Source organism: Centruroides sculpturatus, unplaced genomic scaffold, assembly GCF_000671375.1.
Source record: "Centruroides sculpturatus isolate CEXI.00-Female unplaced genomic scaffold, Cexi_2.0 scaffold2904, whole genome shotgun sequence".
NCBI classification, from domain to species: domain Eukaryota; kingdom Metazoa; phylum Arthropoda; class Arachnida; order Scorpiones; family Buthidae; genus Centruroides; species Centruroides sculpturatus.
In genome coordinates this window covers 1-16102 of record NW_019386992.1, presented here as the reverse complement: position 1 = coordinate 16102, position 16102 = coordinate 1, and the positions used below count along the sequence as shown (strand labels likewise).

At 29.9% G+C, this 16102-nt stretch overlaps 1 protein-coding gene across 1 annotated transcript; it reads left to right on the top strand.

Moving 5' to 3' along the window:
* Window positions 1-2005: 2005 nt before the first annotated feature.
* Window positions 2006-6216, top strand: LOC111616024. Its single transcript, XM_023357465.1, has 5 exons — window positions 2006-2609; window positions 3283-3582; window positions 3722-3791; window positions 4094-4149; window positions 5285-6216. Exons 2-5 carry the CDS (start codon window positions 3412-3414, stop codon window positions 5348-5350), a joined length of 363 nt encoding a protein of 120 aa, XP_023213233.1. The 5' UTR covers window positions 2006-2609; window positions 3283-3411; the 3' UTR covers window positions 5351-6216.
* Window positions 6217-16102: the final 9886 nt, after the last annotated feature.

Sequence of the window (16102 nt, the reverse complement as noted above, 5' to 3'; positions counted from 1 at the left end):
ATAGGAAAGCACGTTTTTCTTCTTAAAACACCTTTCCAAAAACTCTCAAAACAGATGACGTTCAATTCATGTTAAATGCATATTTTTCAATTGTTCTGTGGCCAGGAATAAAGGATAAAAATTGCTTAACCATTATCGAACTTTCATTTTTTTATAAAGTCTAAAAACTGAAACCATTATCTTTAATCTCAAATGTATATGTATATAATTCGTCTCTGTAATCCAAAAATTTCTAGTAGACGAACTCACAGCAAAACTTTTAGTTAGGAAATCACTTTTATTCTTTAAAAAATGACACATTTTTTAAAGAATAAAAGTGAGTTCCTAACTAAAAGTTTTGCTGTGAGTCCGTCTACTAGAAATTTTTGGATTACAGAGACGAATTATATACATATACATTTGAGATTAAAGATAATGGTTTCAGTTTTTAGACTTTATAAAAAAATGAAAGTTCGATAATGGTTAAGCAATTTTTATCCTTTATTCCTGGCCACAGAACAATTGAAAAATATGCATTTAACATGAATTGAACGTCATCTGTTTTGAGAGTTTTTGGAAAGGTGTTTTAAGAAGAAAAACGTGCTTTCCTATGGCGAAAGCGTTAAACATCTAAAATGAAGTCCAAATTTCTTTCTGGCAGGATAAACTTCAACGTGCAGTAGACTAGAAGATATTAACAGTAAGTTTTCTTCGGGTAGAATAATGTAGAAAGACAATACTTTTAGTGAAATTATAAAAACAATGCTCGTTTTCAACTACACACATAATTACTCACATCTTTTTTTCTATTTCTTGCTTTTTAAAGGTTACTCGAAATCAAAAATATAAAAATATCACAGAGGANCTAGAGGCTAAGAACTCTACCATCCAGTAATAGTTAAGAATCACTATTTTATGACAAAAATATAACAATTTATGAGAAATATCTATTCATTTTTTCCACATAGTTTTTATGTTTTTCAGCTTATAAGACATACAGGTTGGTCCAAAAGTCAGTTAAACACTGTAAAAACTAAGTTACTGTCTTAAATGCTTCACTACTTCAAAATTTTGTAGAAATTGTTTAAAACAACATCTTACTTGTCATTTTAAACAATTAATTAATAAGTTTTTTATAGTATCTTGTTCAAGCAATTTGCTCAATTAACTAACTTCTGGACCTCCCTGTGTACTATGTCACTTAAAACAGAAAATTTAAGTACTTGTACTGAATATATATTGTATATTTTGTTATTTTTCTATCTTGTAAAGATGCTAAAAACTATTACATTGTAAATAACATAAAATTTTGCAACAATTTTGCAATTAAGTCCATAAAAATACACATTGACATAGGTTTAAGATAACAGAAAGCAAATTTAATTAAATAATAAGTACACAATTTTGTCACTTGAATAAAGTTTTATCTGAATATTTTTTATTCAAACTGAAAGCATAAAATCTTGTTTATAAAACTAATTATTTGATATTCAATTATTTTATTTACAATTATTGAAATCTTTCAAATTAAGTTAGTCCATTTAACATTAACAATTAAGCAAATAAGTCAAATATATTTTAATCTTATAATGACAAATCCGACATTACTCGATTTTACTTTATTCATTTTAGAGTAATAAAATAGCAGAAATTTTTTAAATGATTAAATCTTTTTCTACATAAATGCAATTTACAAGAGCAAAAATTTTATGATGCTTCAACTCAGAAAAGCATTTTGTTGTTGTAAGCATTATCTGAATTATTATAAAATAAATAAGTAAATAATTTATAGCTTTTTAGAGGTGATTAATATGAATACAGCAATAACTATTCTCTCTTTACTACAGCAAACAGCATTAAAAAAGAGATTGCTACAGTACTTGCTTGAAAATATTGCAGACATTTGTGTATCTTATAATATAATCGAGATGGGTTGATAATGATAATGATAATAATAATAATAAACGCAGCGCCCAAATGGTGAGGAATTGAAAGATGAAATTTGGTACACAGGATACGACAACTACCGAGAAAATACAAAAGAAAATTACTTAACATTCTGCTATATACACTCAAATTATATGTAGGGAGGAAAAGGAAGTGAACGTCCCTGCCGTAGAAAATCGGCCGTTCTTCTCCAAATCTTGGCTAATGCTTTTATAAAATGACTACGTTTGAAATATATTGAACACAAGGGTTTATAATAAACTCGAAATGACTCTAAAGTTGTTTGCAGTTACATTCTTTCATTGGAGCAGTACGAAGTTTTACGTCCTCATATAAAATTTGAGTCTAGCAGTAAGTAGAAATTAAAAAAGCACATTAAAATTGTATTATTTAGCAAAATCATTTTACAAAAATAATACAAAACAAAGGCTGTGTATTGCCACAAGAAGACACGAGTGACAGGTTCCAAACATTCCTACTTGTGCTCCAACTGATTTAAAATGGTTTTAAATTGTAATTAATAATTTATCTTTACATTTACTTTCAATTTTAAATTTCGAGTTAATACTTCCGTGAGATGGAATCTTTATCAGAAATATAAAACGAAAGGAAATTGGTGATTAGGTCAATTAAAATTGGAAGCAGAATCGGAAAGAGTTGAAGTTCAACACGAAAACAAGTTGGTAAGTATTCGTTTTCTATAAAACAATTTTATAAATTCGATCGAAATAAATATTTTTCGAGTCCTTTCAGCATGTTTTTTTAATGATAAATAATGACATTTTTTTAAATTTTAAACGTAAGAAATAAATATCATTGTAAATGGTTGGGTAAGCCCACTGTTTGTTAACTTTGTATTGAGTTTACTTCAAAATATAAATTGTTAATATTTAAATTTATTTGTTTTATCGAAGAAAATACTGTATATTAGAGATATTTCTTCTGTTGGTTTCCTTAGCTTTAGAAGTTTCTCACTAATTTATAAATTGATATTAAAAGTTTAAACTCAAAACTCATTAGTATAATCAGCCATACTTTTATTAAAGCTTTCAAAAACTTCGGTACTGTTATTTTAAATAAAGATTAAAATGCGTAATAGCATTCGAGGATTTTGTCATACATCCCTCCAACATTACGATCAGTGGTGTCACTTTTTTTGCATACGTAAACCTTTCAGTTGTAAAGAATGAGCAATAACTACACACTGTTCCTTGTAGATATTTAAATGGCTTTATTTCTTACCTTAGGCAATTTACATGTAATTTTATTGTTATACTTTTATGTGTATGTTTAATTTTTTCAGACGTATATTTAATAATAAAGCTTTTGTGTTAAATAATGATATTTGTTTCTTAGCACTATGGAGAATATTAAAAAAAAGACTATCGAATACAAATAAAAATACTCTACCTTCTGAACCTGCTGCTCTTCTTGATTGTCCTCGTGTTCCTCATCATTTATTCACCTCAAAATAGTAATATTCGAATGGCTCCACCCGATATAAAAGAGCGTTATATCAAAAGCAAAGAAGCGGATGCGAACATCAATTATGACATTTCTCGTCATCAACATAAAATAAGAGACATTTCTTCTAAAACTGAATGCGGAGAGAAAGACGAAGATGCAGTAATGCTGAACAGAAAATGCAGTATAAAAGTAAGTCTATAGTAAACTGTATTTTAAATCATTACAATTAAATATCACTTCAAAATAAAGTAAAAAAAGTTACAACATCCAGGAAGTGTAGTTATTTTTTATTTACTTATATTTTTCTTTAATATTTTTATGCTTGTAGAAATCTGAACTCTGCGAGTATTGTGTTACTTTGGAAGCCATTTGTAAAATAAACATAACAGAAACAGAAGGTACTGTACAATATATACATATACATATATTATCTTATATTAGATATGCAATTAATTAACCTCTTTCACACCGTTAATTTAACGTAAATTAACAAGGAAAAATAATAAAATGTACTAATTAACTAACCTTTTCAATTAAGTTTTTTGTGCAATTTTTTAATTAAATTTAGAGTTACAATTTACATGAGTACACTTTGAGGTATTTCAATACGTTTTGTTATCACTTTATATTCATCGATTAATTTTTTTAAATCTTGATATTGAAGAAATAACAAATCATGGAAAATTGTTTGTATTAACAGGAGAACAGGAGGGAAAAAGGATGATTCTGAAGAAAAGAAAAAACAAGAAAGTAGACGTAAGAAAAGTCATTTCTTTTTGTTCTTCTTTTCGGTTGTGTATTTAATAAATATTTATTTTGTATACATTTAATAAACTTTAATAGAGTATACATTTGCTTTGGTAATTAAGCATAGCATCAGAGGGGTGCCATGTTTTCATTGTTCGAAAATAAAGAAGTAGTAAAGATAAAATTTTACTTTATAGGTTATTCTGTTTTTTACTTATCGAAGTAATATCATCTTGTTTGCATTTCTAGATGTTTCAAAATGCTTCTAGTCCAGAAATGTCATTTTCTTTTTTATAAAGTCGTTTATAAAGTCTAAGTAAATTAAAATTGTATTATTAAGGAAACTCATTTTACAACAATAATACAAAACAAAGGCTGTGTATTGCCACAAGAAGCCACGAGTGACAGGTTCCAAACATTCCTAATCGTGCTCTAACTGATTTAAAATGGTTATAAATCGTAATTAATAATTTATTTTTACATTTACTTTCAATTTTAAATTTTGAGTTAATTCTTCCGTGAGATGGAGTCTTTATCAGAAATATAAAACGAACGGAAATTGGTGATTAAGTCAACTAAAATTGGAAGTAGAAGCGGAAAGAGTTGAAGTTCAAAACGTAATTAGTCGGGAATTAAACAATGTAAATATTTCATTATTTCTCATGTTTTTATATATATGAGATATAAAGTTTGACATTCAATACCATTTCATAAATCAATATATTTCAACTCTGATTTTGATGTAATTAAAAGCGAATTTTAAACCTTAACTTAAAAATTATAAATCTTAGGGAAAAAATGAGGCTCCATTGGACTTTAGTAAACCTTAAACCTTGAAAACTTAGATCCACCCCTGATTAATACTACTGAGTTTTGGTGATTAGAGATCAAGGAATGCGGAGAAAAGAACATGGCTTCAGTGGGGTCACATTTGATGAAAATTTTATTCGTTATTAGCATTTAATATAAAGCTTCTTAAAAATTATTACAATTTTTAAGAAGCTCATTTCTACTTTTAATATTAAGCATTTTTCTTTTTAGAATTATTAAAGTGGTATCATATTGTAGTAAAAGCTGATTAAAACATTTCAAATCTGAATTTTTTCTGTAAATATAAATATTGATTTGATATTTTTATTTTCAGATTGCATTCTGGACAACGTTACAGATCACCAGATCATTCCATTCCCAATATATGGGAATGGAATGAGCTGGGGATGGAATGGGAGCCTAAGACTAGATATCGCACAATTTGAAGAGGATTCTGAAGGAAATCTGAACATTTGGCTGAAGGAAAATAGATATTCTTCTTTAAAAGAATACAGATTAAATGAAAACGGAAGTTATAAAATTCTGAGGGAAATTCGTTTGCCTGACATATCGACAGATTGGGGAATTGTATACAATGGAATTTATTACGGTCGATAGGATTTTGATCACAGAATTTTCAAACACAACCTCCAGACTTTGGAACCGAAACTAGGATAAATAATCAGTCCTATTACACAAATTGATTACTTATTCTTTCGCATAGACGAGGACAATATTTGGGTATTTGACCTTATAGGTCATGGTATTACCGAAATTTACGAGGCGCTTCAAATCGATCCAGAGAACTTAGAAATTTTGTCCAAGCAAACTGTTGATGCTGGAAATTGCAGGATGGAATATGCATTCGTTGCTTATGGCAGGGTTTATTGCTTGGAAGATTTGAAAATAGTACAGATTTCTTTTTTGTCAAATAAAACCGAAAAGGAAATTCCATACATTGCTATAAATGTTGATAGAAAAAAATATGGTAATGTTGTTAATCAGTTCTATAATTTCAAAGAGCAACGTCTTTATGCACTTTACCGATCCTACGGTCCCATCAGTTATACACTTCATATATTCAAATTACATTTCAATTGTTCGTCTGAGGAGTGAAAAGTTGCATCGACATATTGAGGTCTATTATTTTGTTTTATTATACATTTTTTTTAATATAAAGTCGTTACAATTAATTGATATAATGAATAATTTTTATTTTAAATTTTTGTTCTTAATATATTCCCTGTATGAAATTTCAATAAATATTTTTTCCTCTTATTTGTCTGAATAATTTGAAGATAAAATTGACTGAATAAATTAAATTATTTTTTATTTTATACTGTTTTTTAGCAATAACTAAATTACTACTAATATGAAACATATTTTTATTTAAAGAAGTAAACTAAAGCAGATTGATAGAAGTGTAAATATATATTTTTTAATTTTAAAGAATTTTTTATTGTTTTAATTGTTATTTACAAGATTACCCGTTTATCTTCTAGAGTATATTTTTCCTATTGTCTTGAAAATAAGTATAAAATGATAACACGTAACCCGACTTCAATTCGTTCTTATAGGGCATTTGAGTTTCAAAGCAATTTTCTGAGTTTACCAATGGATAAAAATCATTAAACAGTGGTAGTTGGTCATGGATTTGCGCCTCGCCAAGGGAATGCCCACACGAAGTTTCTCAGATTTTTTTCACGTTGTAATACCTAAATAGGGGCCAGGTTTTTATAAAGATCTCTTTCGGAAAATCTCCAATTTGACGCATTGTCGTAAATAAATAAACCAAAGCTAAGCAATTTTATCTTAAAGAATAATGTAACAACAGTACAGCATCACGCCTACTCGTATCATTCATCATGCACCATACAGTATGGCTATATTTATTTGTATTCGAATGTCAAGAAAAGTTCGCTTTTGCGGCAAAATTTCTTCCGAGAATTTGTTCGAATTTCAAACTGTTCGAGTTCCGCGGCACTTTTATATATAAATCTTTATTCCGATTTAGACGAAACTGCCATTTCACATTAATTACAATGAGGGATTCAAAAAAGTAATAAAAAATGGATGTCTATGACTTCGATTTCGAGATACGGCAAAGTAAAAGTGACATTGCACATGATTACTGGCCGTAAATAAACGTGCCTAATGAAATTCATAAAAAAAATAGCACGCAAGCCGAATGGAAAAATGGGTGCCTAAAACGAACAAAACACAAGAACAAAGTCATTTACTCTGATTACTTCGTTTTTACAGCGCCTCTTCGTATCCCGAAGTGCAAGAATCGCCTCTCCCTAAAAGACTGATGCAATGATAGCTTTTATCGTGGCAGCAAATGCAAGGTTCTTCTGTCTGCAACTGCCAAGTGCAAAGAACTACTCTGAAGTTGTATAGGTATGGAATTTGAAAATTGCAGACCTGTTTTTATCGGTTTTTAAGGATTTAATGTTTTAACTGTGTTTATTGGTTACAACGTATAAAAAGGTGCAAACTCTATGCGTTGCAAACAAATACGTTGTATTTTTATTTTTACAATTTTACTTGTTTTACCCCACGGTTTTAATGATTAGTTGTTCCAGTTTTCACTTTAAATATTATTAATTTTAAAGATTTACATAATAAAATAAAGCAGCCCAGTCGGAAAATTTTTGCTCAATTTTCAAGCTTGAAGAAACTTTCCCCAGACTTTATCAATGTTTATAAGATTATTATTTATGCTAAAATGTTCTTGAACTTTTGCAAACAATTCTTTTATTCTTTTACAATTGACTGCTAGAATAACTCGCTTTACTACATTGAAATCATTTTGTTCTCAATGGTAACCGGACCTTTAATTCCATACGTATAAACCAATTGATGGACTTTGTTTGTACAAATTTTTAGAAATTGATTGTAGTCACCGATTGTGTCTTATAAGTCGAATATATCATCGGAAATAATGGCATGAACATTTAATATGACAACAGTTTATACTATAAAGACATATACTGTTACTGGAGGGTTGGCACCTCTTTGGTGCCTCGTCAGAACTTGCTCCATCGTGTCTCGTTTGACACAGAAGCCGCGACGGCGAATTGTTCCAGGTGCGGGGACGTACTCCCGTTGGGATCGATGTTATTCCGTATCGGAGATGATGGTATTCCGCATAAGAAAACGCAAGGTTCTATATTGAATGAGCAGGCGACTACTGAATCCTTGGGCCGTTAGTTCCGATATTAATTAAAACGGTAGTGCACTGCCGGGAGGTCAAATAATCACGGGAAAGAGTCGCTTTCACCGTCGAGAAAATGCAAACTGAGACAAGGGGGAGGTTTGAGCATTAGTGGACATTTGTTTTATTTTATTAATTTTTACACGGTTTATTACTACCGTAATAACCCCGTATTTTAAGTTCATTATTTTAAGTTCGATATGATATTTTAAGTTCGATATGGTATTTTAAGTTCGATATGGTATTTTAAGTTCGATATGATATATAATAATACAAATATATTAACATAATGTTTAACGCTATGTTAAAATAATCTACATAACCTTACAAATATTTTGATTTCATTAATGTTGTGTCTGTATTCTTTTCTTAAATGTTTATTTAAACATTAACAGATCTGTAGAACTTTTTTGTTGTTATATAAAAATAACCTCGATTTACGTATATTTACGTATTATAACCCCTATGTTTATAAACTTTCGGCATTAAGGGCACTAATAAGAAGTACAGTACCTTCATATAATGCTCCAACATATATGAGAGGATGAAAGCTGGACAGAATTAAAAACATTGCTGTATCGTTAGGATATAGAACTGCTGTATTTGAAAATTTGATGAGGTTATACGCAGAATAGACAGAGAATGATAACAAAAAAAGAACAAAATAACTAAATGTATGTATAACGAGAACATGACTGGTGTTGTGAGTGAAATAGCGAAGTACAAAGATTTCCAGTTACTTTTCAAAAGAGCGCCAACCATTTATATCGTTCTAAGAAGCGATAAGGATAAACTCAATGAAAGGAAAGCAGGCTAGAGTACCACAGAATCCCGTATAAAAATGAACGATTGGGTTTGGAGAAAAAATACATAGGAATTACATTCAGAAACCTTTATAAACGTCTTAAAGAACATATATAACATAGAGAAAGGGCAATATTGTACAACTTTGTCTGGAATGACACAAAGCGAAGGATCAGTAATAGAAAGGGAGGAAGCTTGAAATATAAAACCAGTAAACTCATCAGCATTAGTGATGAATTTGGAAAAAGTTGAAATTTATATAAATAAGTTTTTTGACCGATGTATGAATTATAAGAATGACACACAAAGTTACCCACAGCATGAAAACATTTCATCGAGAATAACTTACAGAATAGTTGCATAATGCCGATACAATAAAAGAACTGACATTGTAAATGTAATTTTTTCTTTATTATTATTATTTTTCCTTTTTATCTATTTTATAATTTTGTTCTTTTACATTATATTATAGTATATATATATTTTAAATATTATAATATAATCGAGATGGGTTGATAATGATAATGATAATAATAATAATAAACGCAGCGCCCAAATGGTGAGGAATTGAAAGATGAAATTTGGTACACAGGATACGTCATGAAAATGCACACTAAAAAAGAATTTTTGGAAATTATCTCCGTGTGGGAGAGGGTTAAGGATTATTTTAAGTAACTCAGCTTTACTGTACTATTTTAGATGCTGTTTTTTTCGTTTCTTTCAGAAAATCGAACATATATTTAGACCATGAAAAAATTCTCTAATTAGTCTCGAAAGAAAAAGAACAAATTCATGCACCCAGTGAAAATGAGTGAAATTGGCTATAATGTAATAAGGGTAATTTTCTGTACGATTACAGTAATGTATTTACAACCAGCTCATCTGCTTGTTGTATATATATTACTGTAATTTATTTTTGGATTTGAATAGATAAATATTTCAAGAAATTTTCTATTTTAAATGTGTTTTTAACTATTCTATACAAAAGAATTAATTTATTCATTACCGTTATTAATTAATTAGTACAACACCAAAGTTGAAGGAAACGGTTTTAAATTTACAAATTTATAATTGATATAAAATTATCCGCATTTTTAATTGGAATTTTGAAGTACAGTAATTCGATTATTATTTCATTCAGTTTTTTTAAAATATGTTTTATGTGAAAAATAAATCGTCTTTGTCGAATTGTGTATCAAATAGATCTTATGATTGAAGGTTACGTAGTATCAAAAACGTATTTTTGACTTATTTTAAAGTATGTAAATTAACTAAAATAAAACTCTTTCTGTATATATATGTATAAACATGCTATATTTATATACATTACATTAGCGTTATATTGCATACCAGTTCCTTACTTTCTCCATACATGTATTTTTTTGTTTTATTCCCTATTTTCTTTAAATTTTCGTATGAACACCCGCAAATAAATTATATTTAATTAATTCGCTTTGTGACGTCTACCAGTAAGATAATTAATGAGCTTACTTACGGCAATGGTACAGTCTGTCTTATATTAAAACAATTATGTATTTTATTAAAAAATAATAAACATTTTATTCACATCAAAAATATAACATTAGAAACTTATACCTAGACAACGCACTTTCCTGAAGAATTCTACTCCAGGAATTAAATAAAAAAAAATAATTTTTGTGTGGAATTCGTCATCACACATTTAAAATAGATAAAGTTCTAGGCACTGTCTTCTAGCACCGATATAACCAGTGAAGAATGTCAGCTGTAGTGGAAGGTAAGATTGAAGTGCTACAGGAGTCCCGAAATATCTGAATTCTTATAGGACCGGCGGTCAGATAATACGATTTTCTTTCCAATCCCCCTCGCTACGTCACCTTAATCCTGACACCTTTATCCTCCTCGACAATTCAATGTTTCTTCTAAAAATAGACAGGTATAAAGTAATTTATTACATTAATCTAAATGACAACGCATTTTGAATTCTTCTCTCTAATTGGATAAATTTTCATGCGATCACGTAAAGTTTCGTACTGTTCCAACGACAAGAAATAACTGTTAAACGTTCCTTTTGTGTTTTGAGTTTGCAATGCAATCAGTTCTTCGCCTTCATCAATACGCAATTCTTTCAGAACATCCTCAGTTAAATTCAAAGAATAATTAACATTTCTGAAGCAATGAAATATATCGATAAAATTATATATACCAATAAAGTAAATTTCATAATCGATTGGTCTGATGTTACGAAAGAAGTCGATGATACACGAAACAGACTCTCGAATATCGTGTGAATAATCCCTATCTGTTGTCATATTAATAAGAAAAAGGTAAATTTTTAGACCATTTGGGAAACTGAAATCGTTAAAAAACTGAAAAATTTCATTCTTGTGGTTTTCGTAGTCAAACTCAGATTCGGAGAAACAAAAGAACAGCTGTTTAAATGGATACAAATTCAATAATTGTTTCATCTCATTTAATTCTATATCATAAAATTTTACTTTGGAATTTGAACAAAATTCCTCCCAGTTTTCCCTTAATTTGATATCTTTGTGAGCTCGAAGCATGAAATTCGGAGTAAATACTCTTTCTTTTAAATTACATAGAAAACGTTCAGGAAATTTATCACTACCAAACAATCCCAATATAAATAATAATATTTGATCTGTGATCCAAGTTGATAAATTAGAAAAATCGTTGTATATAGTGAAAGCTACAAGAAATTCACGAAATGTGATATGCAAAAAATGATACCGAATGATTTTATCGTATTGTGAAAAAGATTCCACTGCAAGAATGTCCAATCCAATGATAAAATTATATTCATCTTCGTTTGGAAAGAACTTTATTAAAGCCTCTGATGTGATCGAATTAAGTTTTAGAGGTAATGTTCCCAATCGATTAGCAAATTTTCTCCCATAAAATGTTTTCCTCGTTCGAACTTGCAATTCTGATCTGTTTTTCTAACATAACGTTCGGTTACAAGAGTAAACATTCGGATGTATAAATCCGTTGTGCTTTTAATTTCTCCCAATTCTGCATTATTAAAAAGGCAGCACAACATGTGCAGCATCAGGCCAAGTTTGGCGCATGCGCCACGGTTTGGCCACCCCTGCATTAATCTAAATGACAACGCATTTTGAATTCTTCTCTCTAATTGGATAAATTTTCATGCGATCACGTAAAGTTTCGTACTGTTCCAACGACAAGAAATAACTGTTAAACGTCCCTTCTGAATTTTGAGTTTGCAATGCAATCAGTTCTTCGCCTTCATCAATACGTAATTCTTTCAGAACACCCTCAGTTAAATTCAAAGAATAATTAACATTTCTGAAGCAATGAAATATATCGATAAAATTATATATACCAATAAAGTAAATTTCATAATCGATTGGTCTGATGTTACGAAAGAAGTCGATGATACACGAAATAGACTCTCGAATATCGTGTGAATAATCCCTATCTGTTGTCATATTAATAAGAAAAAAGTAAATTTTTAGACCATTTGGGAAACTGAAATCGTTAAAGAACTGAAAAATTTCATTTTTGTGGTTTTCGTAGTCAAACTCAGATTCGGAGAAACAAAAGAACAACTGTTTAAATGGATACAAATTCAATAATTGTTTCATCTCATTTAATTCTATATCATAAAATTTTACTTTGGAATTTGAACAAAATTCCTCCCAGTTTTCCCTTAATTTAATTTCTTTGTGAGCTCGAAGCATGAAATTCGGAGTGAATACCCTTTCTTTTAACTTACATAGAAAACTTTTGGGAAATTTATCACTACCAAACAATCCCAATAAAAACAACAATATTTGATCTGTGATCCAAGTTGAAAAATTAGAAAAATCGTTGTATATACTGTAAGCTACAAGAAATTCACGAAATGTGATATGCAAAAAATGATAACGAATGATTTTATCGTATTGTGAAAAAGATTCCACTGCAAGAATATCCAATCCAATGATGAAATTATATTCATCTTCGTTTGGAAAGAACTTTATTAAAGCCTCTGATGTGATCGAATTAACTTTTAGAGGTAATGTTCCCAATCGAAGTAGCAAATTTTCTCCCATAAAATGTTTTCCTCGTTCGAACTTGCAATTCTGATCTGTTTTTCTAACATAACGTTCGGTTACAAGAGTAAACATTCGGATGTATAAATCCGTTGTGCTTTTAATTTCTCCCAATTCTGCATTATTAAAAAGGCAGCACAACATGTGCAGCATCAGAGGACATTCGGCTATTTCTTTGTAGAATTCGTCTTCCTCAACTTTCTCAACAAGACTTTTCGCTTTACTCTCGTCTTCTCTAAACATTAACTGAATACATTTCTTCTGATATTCTGGAGAAAACCCTTTTATCGAAACCCTCATCTTCATGTCTTCTCTGATATCTTCCGTTGCTTGAGGTCGACTGGTTACCACAATCGTCATTTGACTAGAAATATCGAAAGATTCCTCCCTTATAAATTTTATAATTTTACTTTTCTCTACAATCTCATCGAACCCGTCCAAAATCACCAAAATGTTCATTTGCCTAAAATGTAATTTCCAATCTTTATCAAATGACGAATTCTCGTGCAAGTTATCGAATAATGCCTGTTTTACACTTCTATCGCCTAACTCTCTTAAAATAATACATGCCGTTAAGTCAAAATGTTGCAAGTAATCCGCGGATGCCCAATCGTATGCAATTTTCCTGCACAGAGTGGTCTTTCCATAACCGGGATGTCCTGTCACCAAAATAGTTTGATGGTCGTCGTCCTGATTAGAAAATATTTCTTTCAGATTTACTTTATCTCCTCTTTCCTTTCCGAATAAATCTGCCTTTTGTATTGTCAAGTCTACGAAGTAATCCTTTAATATAAAGTCGTTCCTTTTACCTTCCCACAGGAAAGATCTCATGTAAGCAAGGTATGTCTTGTACTTGTTCTTCAATTTCTGGCTGCAATTGACGTACTTTTCTATAAAGAAAAAAAGAATAAGTAAAAATTAGTGAAAAGTTTCAAGATAAATATTCTAAGAATTTTAAGGCAATGCCGACCACTCTTATGATAATTATATATGAATGTTATTGAAATTTTGACAATTAAAACCTGTTGAAAAAAGAAGAGGAATGGGTAGCATTGGATTAATGGAAGGCGACTGTGCAACACATAAGCAACCTACCAATCAGGCTTCCTCCCGCGTCCACCTTCTATAGAAATCTGGTCCATAGTTAATATACATACATGAATAAAGTATGAAAAACACTACTGGTCATTCCCTATGTTAAATAATTTTATTCAGTTAGGACAATCGAGGCACTGTGAACAACGGAGAGTATAGCATTTAGGAAATTTAGAGTTTAAAACTAATTTTAAGCTTCATCTATATCTATATCTATATATATATATATATATAAATGAACATGTATGTCCGTATATTTCACTTTTCCGCCTAAACTACACATCGCACGTAAATGTTGTTTGTATGTGGTAGTAGCCCCAAGTCTCCATTCGTGCACCAGGGGGGTTGCGTCTCGATAGCTATAAGGGTGCAGGAGATATGGGGCTGAAAGTGGTTGAAAGTGGCTTTCTATTTCGAATGTGTTGTTCGAATTTGTTCGAATTAAATTCGAACATAAAATTCGAATATTGGTTCGATTATAGAACGATTGTAAACGTTCCAGAAACGTTGAAAATAGTTCGTTTGACTTGACGTGAACAGGAGACGTTCAGAAATAGAATCGGAATCAGATCTCTAATTAGTCTGGGAACGGGGGACCTAATTCTTGCATTCTGTGAGAACGGGTAAGATTGGCTATAATGTAATTATCTTAATTTTCACTATCGTTACTTTTTGCCCAGCGAAGCGGGTAATTGCAGCTACATTCTAGATTACTTAGAAAAACAGTCTTTTATATATATAAAAAAACTATATTACATACAAATGAACGAACAAATAAAAACCCAGCGAAGCGGGTCCTTGCAGCTAGTATAATATAAAAATAAAATTGAATTTTAAAATGTTTCCATAATAATATTTAAATATAATATTCATTTTCATATATTCTCTCACAGAGTAAGCAAATAAGACTATAATTGGAATAAATTCTGGTTTAATTAATTACAGGTGTGAGACAGTGTGCACAGAGAGTAATGAAAGTAATAGAACGAAAAAGATGTGCATTCCTGAGGAGTATTAGCAATGTCAAAAAAATCTGATGAATGGATGATAAATTAACTTTTTGTTGTGACAAACTGGATTTGAAACTGGTTTCTCTTGAATAGATTTTTAAAATTTGGAAACTGAAATGCTAGAATTAATGTTCATAAATTAATTAATTAAATAGTTAACATTTTGCAGTGGAGTGTTATCTATAGGAAAAATAGTAATTGCATGAGACTCCACCAACCGTCAGCCCCTAACCAATCTTTTATAAGAAAACATTTCCCCAAAAATTTTCGAAAAAAAATGTTTTCAGTCAACATTGTACACGGTCCCCCAAATTCAAATTCGACTGGACTATAATGCACCATTGTCTCGTATATCGTAACGATACTTTTAGTGGATTGTAAGAGAATATCATTGGCAATGCAATGCTATTCTACGAATGTCAAGTTCCTTTAGTTATATTAAAGCTTTGGAAGTGTCTTATTAGTAACATACAAGGTATTCTAATGACGAAAACTTATATTAAATTCTCAGTTCTGCTATCTGAGTCGTAAAGTATGCAATATGCTTTATATAATAGCTATTTATATAAATCTAGCCAAAATGAATGCACGCAGGAAAAATCTATTAAATTGAAATATAAATATGAAAATATTTAACGATAAATCAACCTTTTGATTCACTCAAACTTTCTGATTCGTGACTGTGTTTGAACTTCTAACTGAAACAAATTTAAATTGGAAAAAATAATAAAAAACAAATAAAAGAGGACATCATTGACACTTTTCAGTACGTCAAACCTGGTGTTTTTCAGTGTTTTAATAAGCATATCTATTGTTTTTGCTCATTTCTGCCATATATTTTATATTTTTTCTATAGAATATTCTATGCTATATTACGACGTGTGAAATAAAATTAATGTGTAAAAAAATCAATTTAAAGTATAACGTTTTCCAATAAACTTTATAAGTGTAAACTCTTACCATTCTGTACT

Excerpts from the sequence above, each read along its gene's own strand:
- LOC111616024 (XM_023357465.1), top strand. The coding sequence starts at position 3,412 with ATGGCTCCACCCGATATAAAAGAGCGTTATATCAAAAGCAAAGAAGCG. Across the intron at positions 3,583-3,721 it reads ACAGAAAATGCAGTATAAAA|AAATCTGAACTCTGCGAGTA; the intron begins GTAAGTCTATAG and ends TTATGCTTGTAG. Across the intron at positions 3,792-4,093 it reads AAACATAACAGAAACAGAAG|GAGAACAGGAGGGAAAAAGG; the intron begins GTACTGTACAAT and ends TTGTATTAACAG.